The sequence below is a fragment of the Phacochoerus africanus genome, chromosome 2 (assembly GCF_016906955.1).
Source record: "Phacochoerus africanus isolate WHEZ1 chromosome 2, ROS_Pafr_v1, whole genome shotgun sequence".
NCBI classification, from domain to species: domain Eukaryota; kingdom Metazoa; phylum Chordata; class Mammalia; order Artiodactyla; family Suidae; genus Phacochoerus; species Phacochoerus africanus.
The window spans coordinates 65888252-65907619 of NC_062545.1; the positions used below are offsets into that span (position 1 = coordinate 65888252).

The 19368-nt window shown below is 36.8% G+C and overlaps 1 protein-coding gene across 2 annotated transcripts in view; it reads right to left on the bottom strand.

Moving 5' to 3' along the window:
- Positions 1-19368, bottom strand: part of FBXL4 (F-box and leucine rich repeat protein 4) — a 62791-nt gene that overhangs the window by 20270 nt on the left and 23153 nt on the right. For both annotated transcript variants that reach the window (XM_047761391.1, XM_047761397.1), the window contains exons 4-6: positions 18153-18498; positions 9165-9409; positions 1583-1796 (exon numbers count right to left, since the gene is read on the bottom strand). In XM_047761391.1, the coding sequence (XP_047617347.1) occupies positions 1583-1796; positions 9165-9409; positions 18153-18498 (805 nt within the window). The remainder of the gene's footprint in view (positions 1-1582; positions 1797-9164; positions 9410-18152; positions 18499-19368) is intronic.

Consider the following 19368-nt stretch of genomic DNA (forward strand, 5'->3'; position numbering starts at 1 on the left):
AACAGATAAGAAGCCTTATTAAAGAGCAAAATGAAATATAAAAAGGCACTGAAAAATATATCTGGAAGAATAACACACAAGGATTTTTTAAGTTTAAAAAAATAGGTGACTTTCCCTACCACATCATAAAACACATTACAAAACTGCTATAATAATATTATTACTACTGTTATTAGCAGCTAATATTTATTGAGAGTTTACTAAGTGTTAGGCACCTTCTAAGTGACTTACATGTAATGAATTCTCACAATGACTCTATGAGATCTGTATTTTTAGTATCTACATTTTAGATATGAGGAAACAGAAATACTGAGAGGCTGAATACTTGCCCAAGGACACATTAAGACAGGTGAGGAAGCGACTGGTACACCATTTTGGAAAAGTAATGTGATGATCTTATTCATTTATTTAAATATTTACTGAACGCTCAATCTTTACTAAGTTCTCTACTAGATACCAGGTACATGGTCACAAAAAAGACAAGGCTCCTACCTTCATGAAACATATTCTAGGGTAAGGTGACAGATAATAGCAAGAAAACAAATAAGATAATTTCGGAGTGATGAGTCGCTCAAAAGAAAATGCACTGGGTGATGTTACAGAACAAACTAGAAGTGGGGGGGGGGTCTTCCTGTTATCAATGTCTAATAAGACATCTCTGAAAAAAAATATATATATATATATAAAGTTGGACACTGAGCTGACAAGAAGGCAGCCATGTAATGAGCTGGAAGGATAGCCCAGATAGGCAGAAGAGAAAAAGTCATGAGCTGGGACCAGATCAGAATGATCAACGAATAGAAAGAAGGCCAACATGACTGGAGCAGAGGAAATAAGCATAGCGCAGTAAGTGGGTATTCCTACAGGGGCTCAGGTACTCTTTGACCCAGCAATACCACCTACAGAACTCTGTCCTGTAGCAATAACAGCAGGTACATATAAAACTGTGCAAGAGAATGTTATGGCTAGATTTTTGTAAAGGAAAAACAGCTGAAAACACCTAAATGTTGATCATTTGGGAAACAGCTGAGTAGATTATGGTAAAACATGAGCTACACAGTTAGAGTCAGGTGGTATATGTGACAATCTGATAAGCTATCCAAGAGATATGTGAATAAAGCAAGGAGATAAATAAATATTACATGACTCCATTTTTAAAAATGAGACTCCTAAACTATGTTTTAGGAATTTTATCCAGGACCCATGTCTGGTCCTGGATAAATTCCACTTTGCTTCCTCCTACTCTAAGCAAATGTCCTTCTCCATACTTTCCTCCTTTCTCTTTCTCTAATTCCTTTTGGCTCACCTCAGCCCATTGATTGTTTATTCACCTAGAAACATAAGCAGCACTGCAAAAATTTTCAGAGCACAAGAGATAACATTTTCTTAACATGGGAAAAAAAAAAAAAAACCAACCCAAAACATAGCAGGCTAATTCTGAAATCAGCTCTAATGATTTTAGAATGCTCAGATGGCATAATATTCTTAATCTATTTAAAAATCAGAAATCACATTATTATGAGCAATTACATGCACCTAAATATTCAGTTAGCTAATACACTAGCAAAGGTGTAAATCTTACCTCTACTTTTGTTCGATAGAGAACGAGTCGTTTAAGGCCGCATAATTTGGCAATGTGGTTGAAAGCCTGAGGTGGTAGTTTATCACAGGATGAGAGATTTAAGTCCTGTAGATTTGGACACATCTCAGAAATAATCTCCAAGCAAGTTTCATTAAGGAAATGGCTGCAAGATAATTCAAGGCGCACTAATTCAGATCCACAGACCTTCAGAAACCTGTAAAAACAATGTTCCATGTCAATTTTGTAAAACTAAAAGATATTTTTTGCAAGTACTTTGGAATTACAGAAACTCAAAGCAGACACTTTCAGAAGAATGGATTGCTATTAGGGAAAATACAAAACTTGTTTCACTTAAATTCTCATTTACCGAATGCTGAAACAGGTATTGTTCCACTGGGGAAAAAGAATCATCCTGAGAAGATAAAATGCATTCACACAAAAAGTCAGCTAATGCTAGGTGGAAAATTAAGAAAGCAGAGGGTGTATTTCTTCTACTTACCTGTAATTCTCATCTGAGTTGGCAGAGGCAAGAAACAAAACAAAAAAACCTCTAAAACTCTTGGAAGAGATTTTCCGCTCAACAGTATCCACTCAGTAATGGATGATTTACTTTGAACGTGGCACCAAAGTGACAGCTTCAAATAAATGATCTCGGAACAAATCAGACCAGTTTCTTCTCAACTCAGAACATTTCTGGATTGGTTTAACTGTGTTGTTATGATATGTTTCTTGTAACTATTACTATTTAGCACCTAGACTGAGGTTGAAATTAATACAAGATATTTGACTTCAGCTTCCCATGAAATACACAGAAACTCTTCAATGTGGAGGACACAAAATCCCTTATCAGAGTAGGAATAACAATATTTATCTTCACTACAAGACAGATGGGGGAAAACAGTCCCATCCACAGTTATCATCTGATAATAAAAGTAAAAGGTGAGTCTGGGACTGTTACAATCCCTGAAACCTGATCATCTAACAAAGCAAACCCTTAAACAAATGCACCACACATTCCTGTCTAGGTCTCCTGACAGTTTCTTGCCCATCTCAGTATCAGTCACATACTGTTAGTTTATTTATGCCACATTTTTTCCTACGTGATTTAATTAGTTTACAAATACATATGCAAGATAAAACTGACTAAATCAATCACTTATGAAAATAAAAGAAGTAACGCTGGACTTCGAAGTCAAAAGATGGGTGTTTTGCCCTGTTCCACTCTTTCCTAGCATGTGACCTGGGAAAAGCCCTCTACTCAAGTCTCAGCATTTCCTCAGCCTTAGAAGGCAGACTAGGATCACATCATAGCACTTACTCAAAAACAGTGCTGTGTGGTTTCCAACAGCCAACAACAGTGTGAGAGCAGTCTTCAAAGGTGAAAGCACCCCATGTACACTAAAAGTTAAATCCTGGCCAGTTCATATTCAAACACAATTAAAAACAAATTGCTACATATTTATTTTAAATATTGCAGTTAACTCAGTACCCTACACATCTTATTTACACTTAAACATCCATTTATTCTTAATCCATTGCAATATGTGTTTTGTGCTCCCCAAATTCACCCTTTCCTTTTAAATGCCAAATGCAAAGGCCTTTCTTTTCAGTCCTTGTACTACTTGAGTTATGGTGGCATTTCACACAACCACCCTCCTCCTCCGTCGAATTCTCTGACACTCCTCCAACTCCTCCCTGTCCTTGATTTCCTCCAACCTGTCTCACTACTGTGTCCTTTGCCAGCTGTAGTAGCTAGACTGCAGTTTGCATCAAGCACATTCATTCATTCATTCAATAAATTTTTACTGAGCTCCTAACTTTGACCCAGGCATTACTCCAGGCACTGGGGAGTTAGCAGTGAGCAAGGTCCCTGCTTTCATGGAGCTTATTCACACCTTGGTCGGAGAGGGAGAGGATAAACAAATACATTCAATAAGGAAAAATAATAGTATTATTAGAGAGTGAAAAGTGCCAAGGAGGAAATAAAAGCAGGGAAGAGCAGCAGGAAGTGTCAAGGGTAGACAGGGTGTTGAGAGAGGCTTCACTGAGAAGGTGAGTCAAGACCCAGAGGAATCAAGGAGCTGAGCAAAGCAAGTTACCTGGAGAAGCGGCCCTCCAGGCAGAGGGAAAGGCCCTGAGGCAGGGGCTCCCAGACGGGACAACACCTAGAGAGTGGAACTCCAGGGAGACACAAAGTGAGAGGGCAATGAGCAGAGCAGAGAAGGTCAGGAGCAGGTCATACAGCGTGTGTCCTATAAAGACCCCAGCTTTCATTTTGAAGGAAATGGGCTTCTCAGTCATCAGAGGGTCTTGAACTGAGGCAGGGCCCCATCTGCTTGTGTTATAACAGAGTCACTCTGGTTTCTGTGCAGAGCACAGACTGAAGGGGCACAGGGCGGAAGGTAGGGGGACCATGAGGACAGCACAACAATATTCAGGGAAGAGATGGTGTGCTAGATCTGGGTGGTCGCATTGGATGGGATGCTCAATCTTCAGACTCTGGATCTATTTCAAGGGGAGGCGACGTGTACTAAATTATGACATACAATCTACATACTGAACTAAAATCAAGCTCATCTAATATACAGATTTGTTTATGTTGAGTTTTATAACCTGCATCAAGTCCTTCAGCAAGTGAAATGGATTTTTGGTACACCTTGTTCTTACCATGTAAAAACTAAGTACATGCTACTTGTCAGGCATGTAAAAAACATTTGATGAGGAGTCCCCATTGTGGCTTGGCCAGTGGTAACATACCCTACTAGTATCCACGAGGATGCAGGTTCGATCCCTGGCCCCGCTCAGTGGGTTAAGGATCCGGCATTGCCGTGAGCTGTGGTGTAGGTCACAGACTCTTCTTGGATCTGGCATTGCTGTGGCTGTGGTATAGGCCAGCAGCTACAGTTCCTATTTGACCCCTAGTCTGGGAACCTCCATATGCCACAGATGCAGCCCTAAAAAGACAAAAATAAAAATATTTTATGAGTTTGTTGAATAAATCTTCCAATAATGAAAATTCGTTTGAAGAATTTAAGTTTTGCCTCTTCTGGAAGAGACTAAATTCTATGGACCCAAGAGTATTTTTCCCTTAAGTGTGTCAAACCAATTCTAAGAAATATGACAAAATTAATATTTTTATCTTACTTTGAATATACATAGTAGTTATGGGTAGTTTTTATCCATAAGCTAGCAATCTAGAAATGAGTGCGGGGTATAAGAGAAGTAGAGTATCATATTTTGATTTGATACTTTTAAAATTATTTGCAGATTACAAAAGTTAAATGAGCATATTAACTCAAAATCTTTAGTCTTATCTCTCAAAGGTCTTATTTGGCAAAACATTTTCTTCTACAATTCTCTTTGGGATTAGACTTGGAATAGTTTAGTCTTTGCTCTCATTACTGAATTTTACCCTTCTAAAAATGGCAAGTCAATCACCAGAAAGTCAACTGTTATTACACTAAAAAAACTTCCCCAAAATGATAGAATTTGGAAGCATAATACAGATAATAGTCATATTTATATTACTTTTATGACTCTCTCTCTTTCCATATTGCATATTTTTACTCTGAGTGGATTAGTTAGTCAATACCCCCATAGTCTTTCTTCCAAAACTTACAAAATCTATACTACCTACTTTTCCATAATATCTCCATTCCAAGAAGGCAGGAGTAGCAGCAAAAGCAGTTAATTAGCTGAACACAACATTTTTCTGCTTAATGCTCCGCATAAGATTTTATTTTAATGCATTAATTACATACATTTTTTTTGTCTTGGTCATCTATTTATTCACCTCAATTGTGATGAAAAGAGAACTATAACTTCTTTATTTGCTATGGCCTATTCATTCCATGTTATGAATTCTCATCAAGTATTTCTTGATATTGAGGGTATTAAGAGAAGACCTAAGTTCATATAAACAATCCCAAGCTAGGTCTCCTGCTACGACAAAAGGAGTCTCTGGAGAGAGAAATAAATTGCTTATCCTTATGAGGTGAATTAATTTGTCCAGAGTAATATAAGTACATAAGAAGTAATTTACTAAATGGTAACTTGCACCCTAAAATAATTAACATCACATGAATAAATGATTTAATCTTCATTTACTCGTCATAAAATAAAAGGCACTAATCTTTATAGCCAGCCTGAAGTATAAAGGTAAAGGGAAGAATTAGACATAAAATCCATGGCTTCTGATTCTTCATCTCATGTTTTGTTAGTTGACTAACACTGAGTTTTATAAGACAGCATATTTAAGATAGCTTTAATCCCAAATAGCTGGAGCACTATTTACTGTATCTGACCCCAAATCAAGTCAATAAAAACAAAACTTCTTGCTTAACTGTGTATGGAACTAACCAGCAATGGTAGAAGGAAAGAATTCTTAAATTGTCTTTCATCTCTAGGAACTGACCATCTAAAAGGGATAACAGTATACAACATAGGCAGGCAGCTGAATAAACAAATATATGAATAGGTAAAAAGTCTCGATTCTATAAAACTGTAGCTCTGTGTCACAACATCAAGTCCTTGAATATGGGAAGCATCCAGTAATGTTTTCTGAAGGGAACAAGCAGAAGGGCTGGGGGTGGAAACTTCTATGTAACTGAGGTAGAGATCAAGGTGATTAGTTTGAGCAACTATCTGAAGAAAAATGATAGTAGAAAAACAAACCTAGTGCTTTTCAAACATCAGAAAGACATGATTAAGCAGAGCACAAACAGGCAGGGAGGTGAAGGAATACCCACGACTTTAGGAAAGTGTATTATAAAAGTGGAATTATAATAGATGTGACTTTAATGAGTAACGATATACATGAGCAGTCCTTGATGCTGCAAATTACAAATCTGTAAATAGAAGAGAATGTTAATAACTGATTAAAAGTTTTAAGTTCCTTTTACTCCATCTTAACCTATTTCCTTGCTATTGTGAATAAAGTAATTTCCTAAGTTCTTTAAAATCCAGTGAAACAGTTTCAGCTTGTGAGGATAAGATTTTTAGGCAACAAAAATGAACTCTATGCAACTTCTCCCAAAAACTTGCTCAAAAACCAGCTCCTCACCATCGGTCTCTATTTTACAATGGGTACTTTTTTTCTTTAAAGTATTATAAATAAGTCTTCTTCATAGTAATGAACATAAATAGATCATACTTATTCATAGATTATTCATTAATAATCAAGCCATGAATATTTATTGTTTATTCTGGGAATGCTGCCTACAAGCCATAATGACTATCAATTCAACAGTCACGTCAAGGGGGTCACAGCAATCAGAAGGCAAATCTCCAGTATCTCTCACTCGAAAAAAATATTCTTCCTCCCTGTTATTTAAACTTTTTATTTTCTGAATGGGAAAATGACCATGCTTAAAGGAATTTTATTAAGATTTATGGTTTTATAGGCTGAAATACTCCTGTGAAATAGAGAAAACTTAACTTTATGTATGTACTTTTGTGATTATTCAGGCAGCCCCATGGCAACTAAATGGCTGGGTTGAAAATGGAAGAGAAATTACTGGTGAGAAAGTAGACTGGAGCTTTAACCTTGCAAAAGAAGATCTTTATCCATTATGCGTCTAAAATTTTAAAAGTAGCATTGTGAAGTTTTCTTCTCACAACTTACATTTCTAAGCTCATGCACCCAAAGACGCTACATAAAGGGAGTTTTAAAAAATTGATTTTAAATGATCTTTACATTTTACCATGATTATATGCAACCTTTTGCCCAAAAAGCTGAATTTCAGCCATTTGTCACCAATGTTTTCTTTATTGTCTATACTTATTCATTTCCTCCCTGTCATTTATTTATAAAACTATAGAAAGAATATGTTTAAATGTTTATCCTGATATCTTTATCTTTTCTGTCTCAGGAACAATATTACTTATCTCTTTACAAGGCTCACAACACTCACCACAATGCCTTACACACCGAGGGCAAAAGCAAATACTTAATAAGTTCCTAATAGTGGGAAACACTGAAAAAAGAGCTGTGAGGGCAATTAAAATACTCCAAAGTCCTTATAATGTAAAATAATGCTTACTGATACCAATGGTTCTATCTGCTCTCTGAGACTGTCAGTATTGGTTTATGATCCATAGGGCAAATCTGAATACCCAGTCATCATTAGCTTCAGTTTTTCTCACTCCCATTAGCAGCGAGGAAAATTGGCCAAAGAAGTGTGTGTGTTTGTGGTAAAGGGAAGTAGAAAGGACTAAGCTGTGTTCTGCTGGAGAGCTGTCAAAGGTCCAGCAATTTTCAAAATGTAGATTCTATAAAAATTCACCCAAATCACACTGCCAAAAAGAAATGCCTTATTTTTCTTATATATATATATATATACATACTTCTTATATATATATATACATACCCTCTTAAGCAAATTTTCAAAATAAAAAAGAATTCTGTATACATAGCATGTTTAAAAATCTTTAGACCTGCCCACAGTCCCATGATATTTTATCTAAGAACCCCTCCCCGGCTCTATTTCTGGAAAAGAAAACCTAAGTGCATCCTTGGTTTCAACATGTGCTATAAGCCATTCCTGCTTGTGTTTATTTTTTACTTTGTTGCATAAACAATCAATATTAGCATTCTGAACACACTGTTACTATTTCAAACATGATTTCGTCCAAATCTAATGACATCAAATATTTATTTCTGGGACGGCATCTTTATTTTTATAATCTAAGTCAAGAGGAAATAAAACTCAAAATACAAATTTCTAATTCATAAACCACTGTTCAGGAATGTATCCACTGGGAATGTGTGTAGTGAGGGCTGTAGATAATTTTAACTCCAAAAAACAGTATAGGAGAATATTCATTAATCAAAAACAAGCAATTTTTCCCAAAGAGTCTACTTCTTCATTATTTAACTTAATGAAATGAAGGGATTATACTGTAACATATAATGAGAATAACCATCATCAAGGTTAAGAGAAAAACACCTGTTTGTATCACAGGAAAGATGACTATGGCATTACTAAATGAATATGCACTCATGCAAGCTTTCAAATGTTTAACAGGTGACATTTAATAGTAAGGAAACTAAATGCTTAAATAGAAAGGAGCAGAAACACCTGGGCAGGTCTGCAAGTGTGGTCGCCTATTTAACATGCAATTGCATTTTCAACATAATTAGTTTAAACGAGCTTCTAAATTTGGGTGATGTATTGCACATGTAATTAAGATTTAATTAAAAATGTTCTATAATAAATTGTTTTCCATTTCTGACAAATCACATTAGAGAGGTAGATTTTGATTTGGAAATAGTTTTTAAAATGTGTTAATCATCTGTGCTGAAAATATGAGAAAGAAAAAAACAGAAGGAGCCCTGTTGAAAGTTACTTGGGATTTTAAAAATGTGAGGTAAAGGGCATTATTTCCCTCCATCTTACAATGTCTAGCAGAAAAGGATGGTGAAACTCAACTACTTTTATAAGCAGAAGTATTCTGAACGTGAGACACAAAATGGATTTCTCTAAAGTATGTGGTACATAATTTCAAACTTTTATTATGGCAACTCTTCCAGAGTCAGTACAGCCTGCTGGTGAAATCACCTCCAATGAGGCTTGGCACTAACCTGCTAAATCCTGCAACAGAGATGAAGCCCCTATTGCCAGTCCAAGATAAATTAAGCCACTGGACGAGAGTACAGCGAGCTTGCAGAAATTCCAGAGAGGTGTCATTTAGTTTTGCCCAGTATGGTTGCAGATTGAGGTGGATGTACTGCAGAGGATCACAGCAATGCTGGTTCAGTAGTTTGCAAGTCTGTGCTAATCTACACAAATCTGGTAGTGTAAGATGATTCAGAATCAGTTGAATGAGCTACATAAAACAGAGAAACCAAGATCATCCAGACTGAAAAAAAAAAACAGTATCACTTTATGAAGCATATAATATGATCTAATAAAGACAACAGTATCATCTATTTTATAGCAGTATCTTTACATACTAAATAAGTGAACATTCAACAGAATCGTCCTTACACACATAGGGCTAATATGTATCATGTTCCAAGATTATTCAATGTATACTCAATTCATGCTGACTATTCATTTTTATTTGCAGCACAAAGATATATTTTGGTAATCTATTGAATAATAACATTTTTAACAGTCAGCATTTACTGAATATTGATTACATATCAAACACTGGTGATAGAGAGAAGAGCTCTCACTTTCAGGGTTTTCAGAGTCTGATGGGGATTGGTCAGTACAATGACATGTTTTAATAGCTTTTGATAGACAAGTACACTGCTACTAGAGCCTGACACAGACACAGGCTAACCACAGTGGAAGTGTACTTGTACCGGGATGGTTCAGCTTTAAAGAGTGAGAGGCGAAACGAGAGAGGAAAGACTAGTTAGTGGCAAGGACGGGGTCACAGAGAGCATCACAGAGGAGCCTAGACTGATTCTGAAAGCAATGAGGAGTCTTGAAGGGATTTAAACTGCAGAATGACAGACTCAGATTTGTTGTAGAAAGATCATTGCAGAGGGCTCTGGTGGAGACAGGAGGCAGGAAGGGAAACCAGCCAGGGGCTATTGCAGAATAACAAGGAAGCGGAAGCAGGGGCCTGCTTAAGGCACCTGACAGTGATGGTGGAGTGGTAAACAGATACCAAAAGGCATTAAGGAGGAGGAAGCAAAAAGATTTCTATCTCTAATTAAAATAGTTTCGGAGTTCCTGTCATGGCTCAGTGGTTAACGAATCCAACTAGGAACCATGAGGTTTCGGGTCGGATCCCTGGCCTTACTCAGTGGGTTAAGGATCCGGCGTTGCCGTGAGCTGTGGTGTAGGTCACAGATGCGGCTCAGATCCAGCCTTGCCTGTGGCTCTGGTGTAGGCCAGTGGCTACAGCTCCGATTGGACCCCTAGCCTGAGAACCTCCATGTGCCGCGGGTGCGGCCCTAAGAAAAGGCAAAAAGACTAAATAAATAAATAAATAGTTTCTTTGAACCAGTCCAAGATTTGTTTTTTGGGTTTTTTTCCTTAATGTTTATCAGTTAGGGACTTCTGAACTAATTTTCAAAGAATCACTGCTAAATAGCCTTTCTGAACCAAGAAACACAAAGAGAAAAAAAAAAATCAAATATTTGCTAAACGGTAAAAATCTTGAGATATGAGAGAAGGTTGAGTTTTTAACTCAACCTTTAGCATATTTATCTAGCTATACTTTTGTTTGGCAATTATGCCCTTTAACCTAAATGTTCTTTATTAGTTTTTTTAGCTGTGTAGGCTCAGTAGTAATTTCAGGTCAGAATTATCATTGTTGGAGGCTAAAATGTGACAAGAGTGACAACAACATATTTAAAATAAGCTTAAAGAGTACATATAAAATACAAATATTGCTGACTAACACATATATTGAGTATCAGAAAGTTTGGGGTGTTCTTGCTATTTATTTTTAACATTTGAACTGGGCTTTTGAAAAATAACATTAAGGGGTGTGTGTGTGTGTGTTTCAAAAACAAGAAAATATAAAGAAATTAAAAATTAGCCTAGAGCTCATCATCCAGATAACATACAAATTGTTGTTAAGCAAAACATTATACAAATAACAAAAGAAAATTCAGGTAAAACACTGGAAAATCCAAATATTTAAGATAGGTAGAAAATGAGAAGTTTTTCCTTCACCTTGAATCTTATAATCCATCTCCCCCCTGGTAAACACTTGTAACAGTTTCTCTGATCTCTTTTAGATAAATATGTATGAAACTCTATTCTTGGATTTGTACTAAAAGAATCATACTCTATTCACTGTCCTGCGCCTTGCTTTTCTCATTGAATGATGTATCTTGCAGATATTTCTCTGTCTGCGCATACAAATCCACCCCATTCCACTTTATAGATGTGTCACACTAATTCAACTAATTTCTCATTGATGTATTTCCTGCTTTTTTTTTTCCTACTGCAAAGAACACTGCAATATCAGTGTGTATGTATGTGGGCATATCTTGGAAAAATTTGCAAATATATCTTAGGGTAAATTTCATGAATTTAAAAGTTTTGATATAAACACAAAATTGCCCTTCAGAATTTCTGCATCAATTTACCACAAACAGTGAATAAAAGTACCCATGCACTCATATCCTAGACAGCAGTGATGTCAATACTTTAAATGTTTGTCATTCTGAAAGGCAGGAAAAGAACAAAATAAAATAAAATAAAAAATAGTATCATGCTGATGTTTAGGGTTTTGTTTTGTTTTTAACTACAGAAGTGTAAATCCCTTGCTGAGAGAGTTGCCAATGTTTCCTTCTTCCTGTTGATCTGTTTCTGGACTCCATTCTGTTCCATTTATTTCTCCCATTTCAACAGCCCTCTGGGTAAAATAAATAGGTTTTGTTCTGAATTTTTCCAAGTTTGCGTGTGCGAATGCACTGGATTGTTTGGTTGCAGATGAGAATCTTGTCTTCATTCTTGACCCACAAGTAACAGTACTATGGCTTCATCATCTGCCTTATTATCTGGTTGGACTAATGCTCCCTCCATCACTCATCTTCTGCAGAATTTTCCTAGTTTCATGGTTTCTTAGGTGAACTTCTATATTAAAAAAAAAATCTGTTTGCATGTTACCTGAAACTTCCTTGAATACATAGATTACTTTAAGGATATCTTTATTGTGTCTTTCTACTCAAGGGCATGGCATGATTTATCATTTAATGACCATTTTTGATCGAGAGTTCCTAAAGCTATTGATTTTTGTCTATTTGTTTGTAACTTGTCAACGTACTTATTGTGCCCAATAGTTTTTGGTCTATTCTCCTGAGTATTCTAATGCATAATGATATTGTCTGCAAGTGATAATAATTTTACAGTCTTCTTTCCAAAAATCCTGCCTCTTATTTCTTTCTTGCATCTCCTAACATTGGATAGTACTTCCAGAACAATGTTAAATTAGCATGGTTTTCTTGTCTTTAATTATATGTGAACCATAAATGTGAAGCACATATGTAATTTTAAAAAGTAGTAATTACATTTATTATTTATTTATTTATTTTTGCTTTTACAGGGCTACACCTGCAACATATGGAAGTTCCCAGGCTAGGGGTTGAATTGGAGCTGCAGCTGCCAATCTACACCACAGTCACAGCAAGGTGGGATCCTAGCCACATCTGCGACCTACACTACAGCTCACGGCAATGCCAGATCCTTAACCCACTGAGGGAGTCCAGGGATGGAACCTACATCCTCATGAATACTAGTTGGGTTCATAACCTGCTGAGCCACAATGGGAACTCCAGTAACTACAATTTTTAAAAGTCAAATGACTGTAGTTAACAATACAGTACTGTATACTTGAAAGTTGCTGAGAGTAGATTAAGTATTCTCACCACACACATACAACAGTTAACAAGGTGAGGTGACGTATGTGTCAATTACCTTGATCTTGGTAACCACTCTACAATGCATATGTACATCAAATCATGTTGTATACTTTAAATATACACAATTATATTTGTTAATTATTCCTCAAAGAAGTTAAAAAATAAATTCAAAAGAAATAGGTGATACTGCCTGTCATATATTTTATTTGATGAGATATATTTAAATGGTCATCTCAACATGTGTTCAATATAAAAATTACTGGAGTTCCTGTTGTGGGTCAGCCGGTTAAGAACCTGACTAGTATCCATGAGGTTGAGGGTTTGATCCCCGGCCCCGTGCAGTGGGTTAAGGATCTGCTGCAAGCTGTGGTACAGGGCACAGATGTGGCTTGGATCCCCACTTGCTATGGCTGTGGTGTAGGTCTGCAGCTCAGACTCCGATTCGACCCCTAGCCTGGGAACTTCCATATGCTGCAGGTATGGACATGAAAAGAAAAAATAATTAAAAAAATTTTTAAATATATAAAAGTTATTACTGAGATACTAAATCTTTTTTTGTCATATTAAGTCTTTGATATCCTGTGTGTACTTTGTACTTTCAGCTCATCTCAATTCAGACTAGTCTTAAAGCGCTCAACAGTACCTATGGCTAGTAGTGGCTACCATATTAGACAATGCATTTCTAGTGTTTGATAATTAAATATGATGTTAGCTTTTAGTTACGACTATTTGGTAGCAGACAATTCATAGATAGCTTAATAAGGTGTTTACTTTTTAACAGACACCGATAAAAATTTGGATATTTATCTAACTGCCATTTGTCAACCAATTTTGATTACAGTAGGATTTTTCTTCTTTGACAATGTTATTTTATAGTACTATAATATTATTATATAGATTCTCTAATACCCAAACATCCTTGAATTCCAGGAATACATTCTGAATGACTTTCTTGTATTATATTTTAAAATAATTCTTTTCACTCTGTTTGCAGAAGAAAAATTAGTCTGTAATTTTATTTTATGTGCTATAGTCCCACATCAGCTTCATTAAAAAGTCAAAAACTTTACTTTTTGTTATTCTATAAGAGTTTAAATACAGGATTTTTTTAATTTCTTTTTTTAAAGTATTAAAGTATAGTTGATTTACAATGTTTCATCAAGTTCAGTTGTACAACAAAGTGACCCAATCACACATATTTCCGTGTTGTAAATAATATAGAATTTGATCATTTCTTAAATGTTTGAAGGAAACCATGAGCCATCGGGGCTTGGCAACATTAGGATCTTAAGTATCTGTAGAATGAATTAAAAATTTGTTGATTTAACTACAATATTAAAAGTTATTTCAGTAAAAATTTTAAGCAGTTAGTGCGAAGAGGCATTCAAAATATATCCCTGTATCATGGATAAATAATTTCCTTTTCCCAAATGATTTGTAATTTAAATAACTCCCAGCAATTGCTGGCATCATTCCAAACAAAAGTCACCAATATTAAAAGAGGTATATTGTGTGAAAACATTTTCTGAGCCTTAATATTATAAGCATATATCAAAATAGGAAAAGCATAATGAAAAGTTACTAAGACCATGAGATTGGCATGTGAAAAATCACTGGCTTTGGATTACGTAAAAGATAACAGGTTTCAGGCCCACAAGACAGTACCTATTAATCATTACTCATCAAGTATCTAGTGTCTGTCAAAACAAGTTTTTACATGGGGATATCAGAGCCTCAAGTACATCTGAGCGCATGTTGAAAGTAGGATATGATACAGAGGGGAGGACTCTCAAAACACAGTTGATGTGCCCTCAAAACCCACTCTACTCATAATACTATTATTTTCTACCATGGAAACACTGCATCATGACTTTTAAATGTGGGATTTTTTTTTTTCCTTGAAATGACTTGGGTAACTTTTTTTTTTTTTTTTTCATTTTCTCTTTTCACTCACCTGTGACATCATTCAGTGGGCTGCAGCAGTAACTCTTTATGCGCTATACTGCTTTCATCAGGCTAATTAAGTTCTCCAGGGTGACTGATTCTATCTCCCCACCTCCTCTACATGCCTTTGTTGTATTGATTAACCCCCTTGCATGTACTAGGAGCTTTTACTTTCTAGGCTCCTTCCCTACAGCACAGAAACATGGGGAAATCTCTCTCAACCCGCATCACAAACAGAAACCTTCCCATCCACTGCATCCACTTACTTTTCTCCCTTGAAAGGATAAGTTAGAGCAAATAATACCTATAATAACTTCATACTCTCCCTCATTTTGATATGCCCTTTTCTGAGTTTGACATGAAGGCATGGAGCGTTAGAAAAGTTGCCAAGTATTGTATACAGTTGATGGACAGTCTTACCCATGTTGAGTACATTAACAGAAGTATTGTTCTACTTATGCTCAGAGAACAAACACTTCTTGTTTCTGCTTCTGCCACCTCCATGATGCCTTAACCAAGCATAATAAGGATTTTTCATCTCTCCCTATGGTCACAGTTTCACTGAACTGATGACAGTAAAGGACTGTCAGAGATCGCGCCATGACCAAAACCAGCAGGCACTTGTAACTGCGCTCTCTGCAGCAGTGTGGCTGACTACAGCTGTTTTATATTCTCTATACCTTTTTAGCTTCCTGTCACTGATTTGAGGACACTCTCATCTTTGTCTCTGACTTGTCCTCCTCTAGAGACTCTTAAATATTTGTAGTCCCATAATCCTATTCTTGGCCCTTTCGTCACACCCTCAGAGTTTTACTGGTCAGTTTCATATAGCCTGGTGGCCCTCCCCTCTTCTGAGTAGACTCACACTAAGGTCAACTCAGACTCTCCTCTGGGTTTCAAACTCAAATAGCAACACTTACTGTCCTAATCTGATCGGCTGCTTTTGATGAATCATAGGCACCTCAAAGTCAATACACCCTACCCAACTTTATGCGCCGGTTTATGACTAATGGCATATCCATCTACCAGCTCATTTAAACCAGAAACATAAAAGTCCCTGTGCTGTTCTGCTTCATCTCCATATTCATGAGTTACTTTTGATTTTTATCTTCTGCATCTCTGGAATACTTCTCCTGCTCACCTCCTTTCCAAACGTGCCAATACCCAGGGCTTCATCATTTCTCACCAAAATTACTGCAATAGCTCCCTAACTGGTATCCCTGCTCCTTTTGGTCTGTTCTTCTTTTACCAATAGAGTAATCTGAGAAAGAAATCTCATTTGTTATTTTTTTTTACAATAAATAAAAGAAAACCTTCAATGTTTCCCTACTGACTACAGAAAAGGTTCACAGTCTTTTTCATACCATGACACACATGAAAGATAAACTTTACGTGAGGCCAAACACCTGAGCAGTTACTCTAATTGTGGGTCAAAGCATGTACAAAAATGCCTGCCTGTTGTGGATACTTCCTGGAATGCCAGCTATTACTCTACATCTTTTTCTCCCACTCAAAAAAGCATATGGGGACTATAAGAGAACACAAGAAAGGGAATGTGAAATTATTATAGGTATATTCTTGGATCTGCCCTTTTTACCAAAAGTAAGTGATTTATAAAATCTAAGGTTATCGATAACTTCCCTCAACAGATTTTGCTGTGTATGGGACAGACACAGCACCCCGAGGACCACTGGCTGAAGATATTCAATGCAAAGCTCTTGGGAAAACCCGAAGAGCCCTCTGCGATGCAGCAGGGTGGGCTGTGCACTGCCAATGCTGGGATGTCCAAGTCACTGTCATCCATGTGAATGGTGGCCTGCAGAGTGATGCACCGAGGCAGCTCTGAGCCCCTGTCCAAGTTCATTTCTTGCAGCTTCTACTGCCAAATCCTATTCCAGCCACACTGAAATACTAGAACCCCACAGAGGCCACACAGTGTCACTTCTTGCCTTGGGACACTCTCTTCCCTCTGCCTGCTGTTCCCCTCAGTTACTCATTTGAATGTGGTATGTCAAGCATTTTATCAGGTCTGGATACAACTCAACAAAACAAACTGTTTTAAAATGCATTGGCTGAATTTAAGTTTCGATTTTGTAGTTTTAGGAAGTGGGTAAGGATTAAAGAAATGAGTGAGTTTCCTTCAGAAAAACTGCTCCCACCACTGCCAGGACAGAACGTCCTTGGAGGCCTGCGAAGCAACACTGTCAACATCCCATACTCCTCTGTCCCCAACCCAGCTCCTCCTCCATCTTTCCTCCCTTCCCCCACTAAGGGCCTGAGAATCTTGTCCAATCAAAGCTTCCGTCCATAACATAAGACTTGACGGAGAAGGTCTAGGTTGGGTCCTAGTCCCATGGTTTACTGACTAAATTATCTTGGATCCTTAAATTCAGCTTTATGTGGCAACTTTAGCTACTTCACAGTTCACAGCATCTGAACTATGAAAAGTTGAACAAGCACCAGAGTTACAATTAGGTATTCAACAGGCTCCCTTATTGTTCCATGCATGTTAATTTACTTATATTATTACAATGAAACCTGAAGTATCCACCAACTTGAAAAGTTGAACTGGTTAGAGTTTGAGTTTATAAAATTTTCTTTAAAAGATCTGATTACATGATTTTAACCACACACAGCCCTTCTCTGCAGGGGACAGAAATGCTTGGCCCTACCCCTACCTTGGGGGTGTGCTACTGGCATTCGATGCCTAGGAGCCAGGGATGCTAAACAGACTGTAGGAATACCCCTAGAGAGACACACTGAAAACAAGACTCTAGGTAAAGGCACTCAGTACCTGCCTAGACCAAAAATCATAGCTAGTGAGAAGAACATGGAATAGCGTTAATAGAAGAGTAAATGACACTTGGAGAAACTGCGTACTGTTAAAGAGAATCAGCATTCCTCTCGCAATCTTACTAATACTCTTATTTTTAATAGCAAATCATCTTTAACATAACTGGTATCAAGTACATATTGCCCATACTTACATGGTGTAATTAGGAATTAAAGTGGAGTGTAATTTATTATTGGTTTATGCATTCTGGTTATTGTAAATCAGTGGTAAAATAACATATACTTAAAAGTTTACCCAGGATCACTAAAATCAAGCCAAAAAACAAAAGCAGTGAAGTTACTTAAGACAATTTTGTCTAGTTTTTCCAAAATCGAAATACACAATACAACAGATTATGTGCACCTTGCTAATGCTCCTATTTCTCTAGCAAAATAAACATTGATATCCAAACATTTAAAAATTATAGTATGTCGAATATTGCTAGTGAATATCTGGCTTACCTCATAAGGTAGTTTATCAAAATATCCATTACTTGGCCCTTCCCTGAGGGCAATACTGCTAAACTTTTTGTTCAGATTGTCCATTCCACAACCATCCTTTTCTTCATAGTCATCTTCATCTAGATCATTCATGTCAATAAGTGAAGTCTTGAGAGAAAGCAGTGGCTTGTCCTTCACACCATGTAATACAACTGCATCTAATTCAGTGTAATAATCCAGAAGAGAACTATTTACTTCCAGCCGTATAAGATTTGTGGGGAAATTTATCTGCTTAATACAAGGTTTAAACTGGCGAGCCTGGGAAGCATTCACCTTCGTAGGTTTCTCTGACCAAAGAATCTCCCATCTGCCAAAGAAAAAAACTTCCCTATAATACAGTTTAGAATGAGATTTACTGTTATTAAGGTTAGGGGCCCAGCCCAATACATTATAGTGTGAAGCAAAGGCATTAAACACGGTGAACAGAATCAAACCAAGTATTATGTCCAGGACATGAAAAAAAATTTAAAACCTAATGCCATAGACCTTATTACTTAAAATACTTTCACTATTTAAGTTATTTTTACAGCTCCCTAGAAAGTCATGTTTTGGCAGCTTTCACCTTGGTTAGTTAAGACCTGGAATGGTAGTCGGAGGTTCTGAACAACATTCAGTTTTACAGAAAGAGTAAACGTGAAGTAGTAAAGCACACAGTTGAAAGCTCTCCTGTGTGTGTGCCCTAAACCCACAGTGGGAGCTAAACTGATCACCGTGCCTCACCAAGTTCCCCTTTACTATTTGTTACTGGCATCATACACACTCAACACTTTCATTATCTTTCATTTCCCCTTATCCAGTCATTAAGTTTTATCACATTTTTCAAGAAATTGTCTCTTATATACTGCCCCTCTCCTAAATATCCATTATTGTCATCTTCTGGGCCTCCTTGTATCCTCGTGGGGATACCTGGCCAATATCTAACATACGACAGGTGAGTAACATCTTCTCCTATTCCCCCAAAACAAACTTCCACTTTTCAGCCAGGCTGATCATTACTTTCCAGATAATAAACTTATTTCCACACAAAGGTATTTGCTCATGTTGCCTCCCCACCAATGAAACAGCTAACCTGTAATTATCTGCCCATCTATTCTTCATGACATAACTTATATTCTATCTCTTTATATCGGTCTTCTTATAAAATTATTTTCCAAAATTATTTAAAGATTCTTCACAA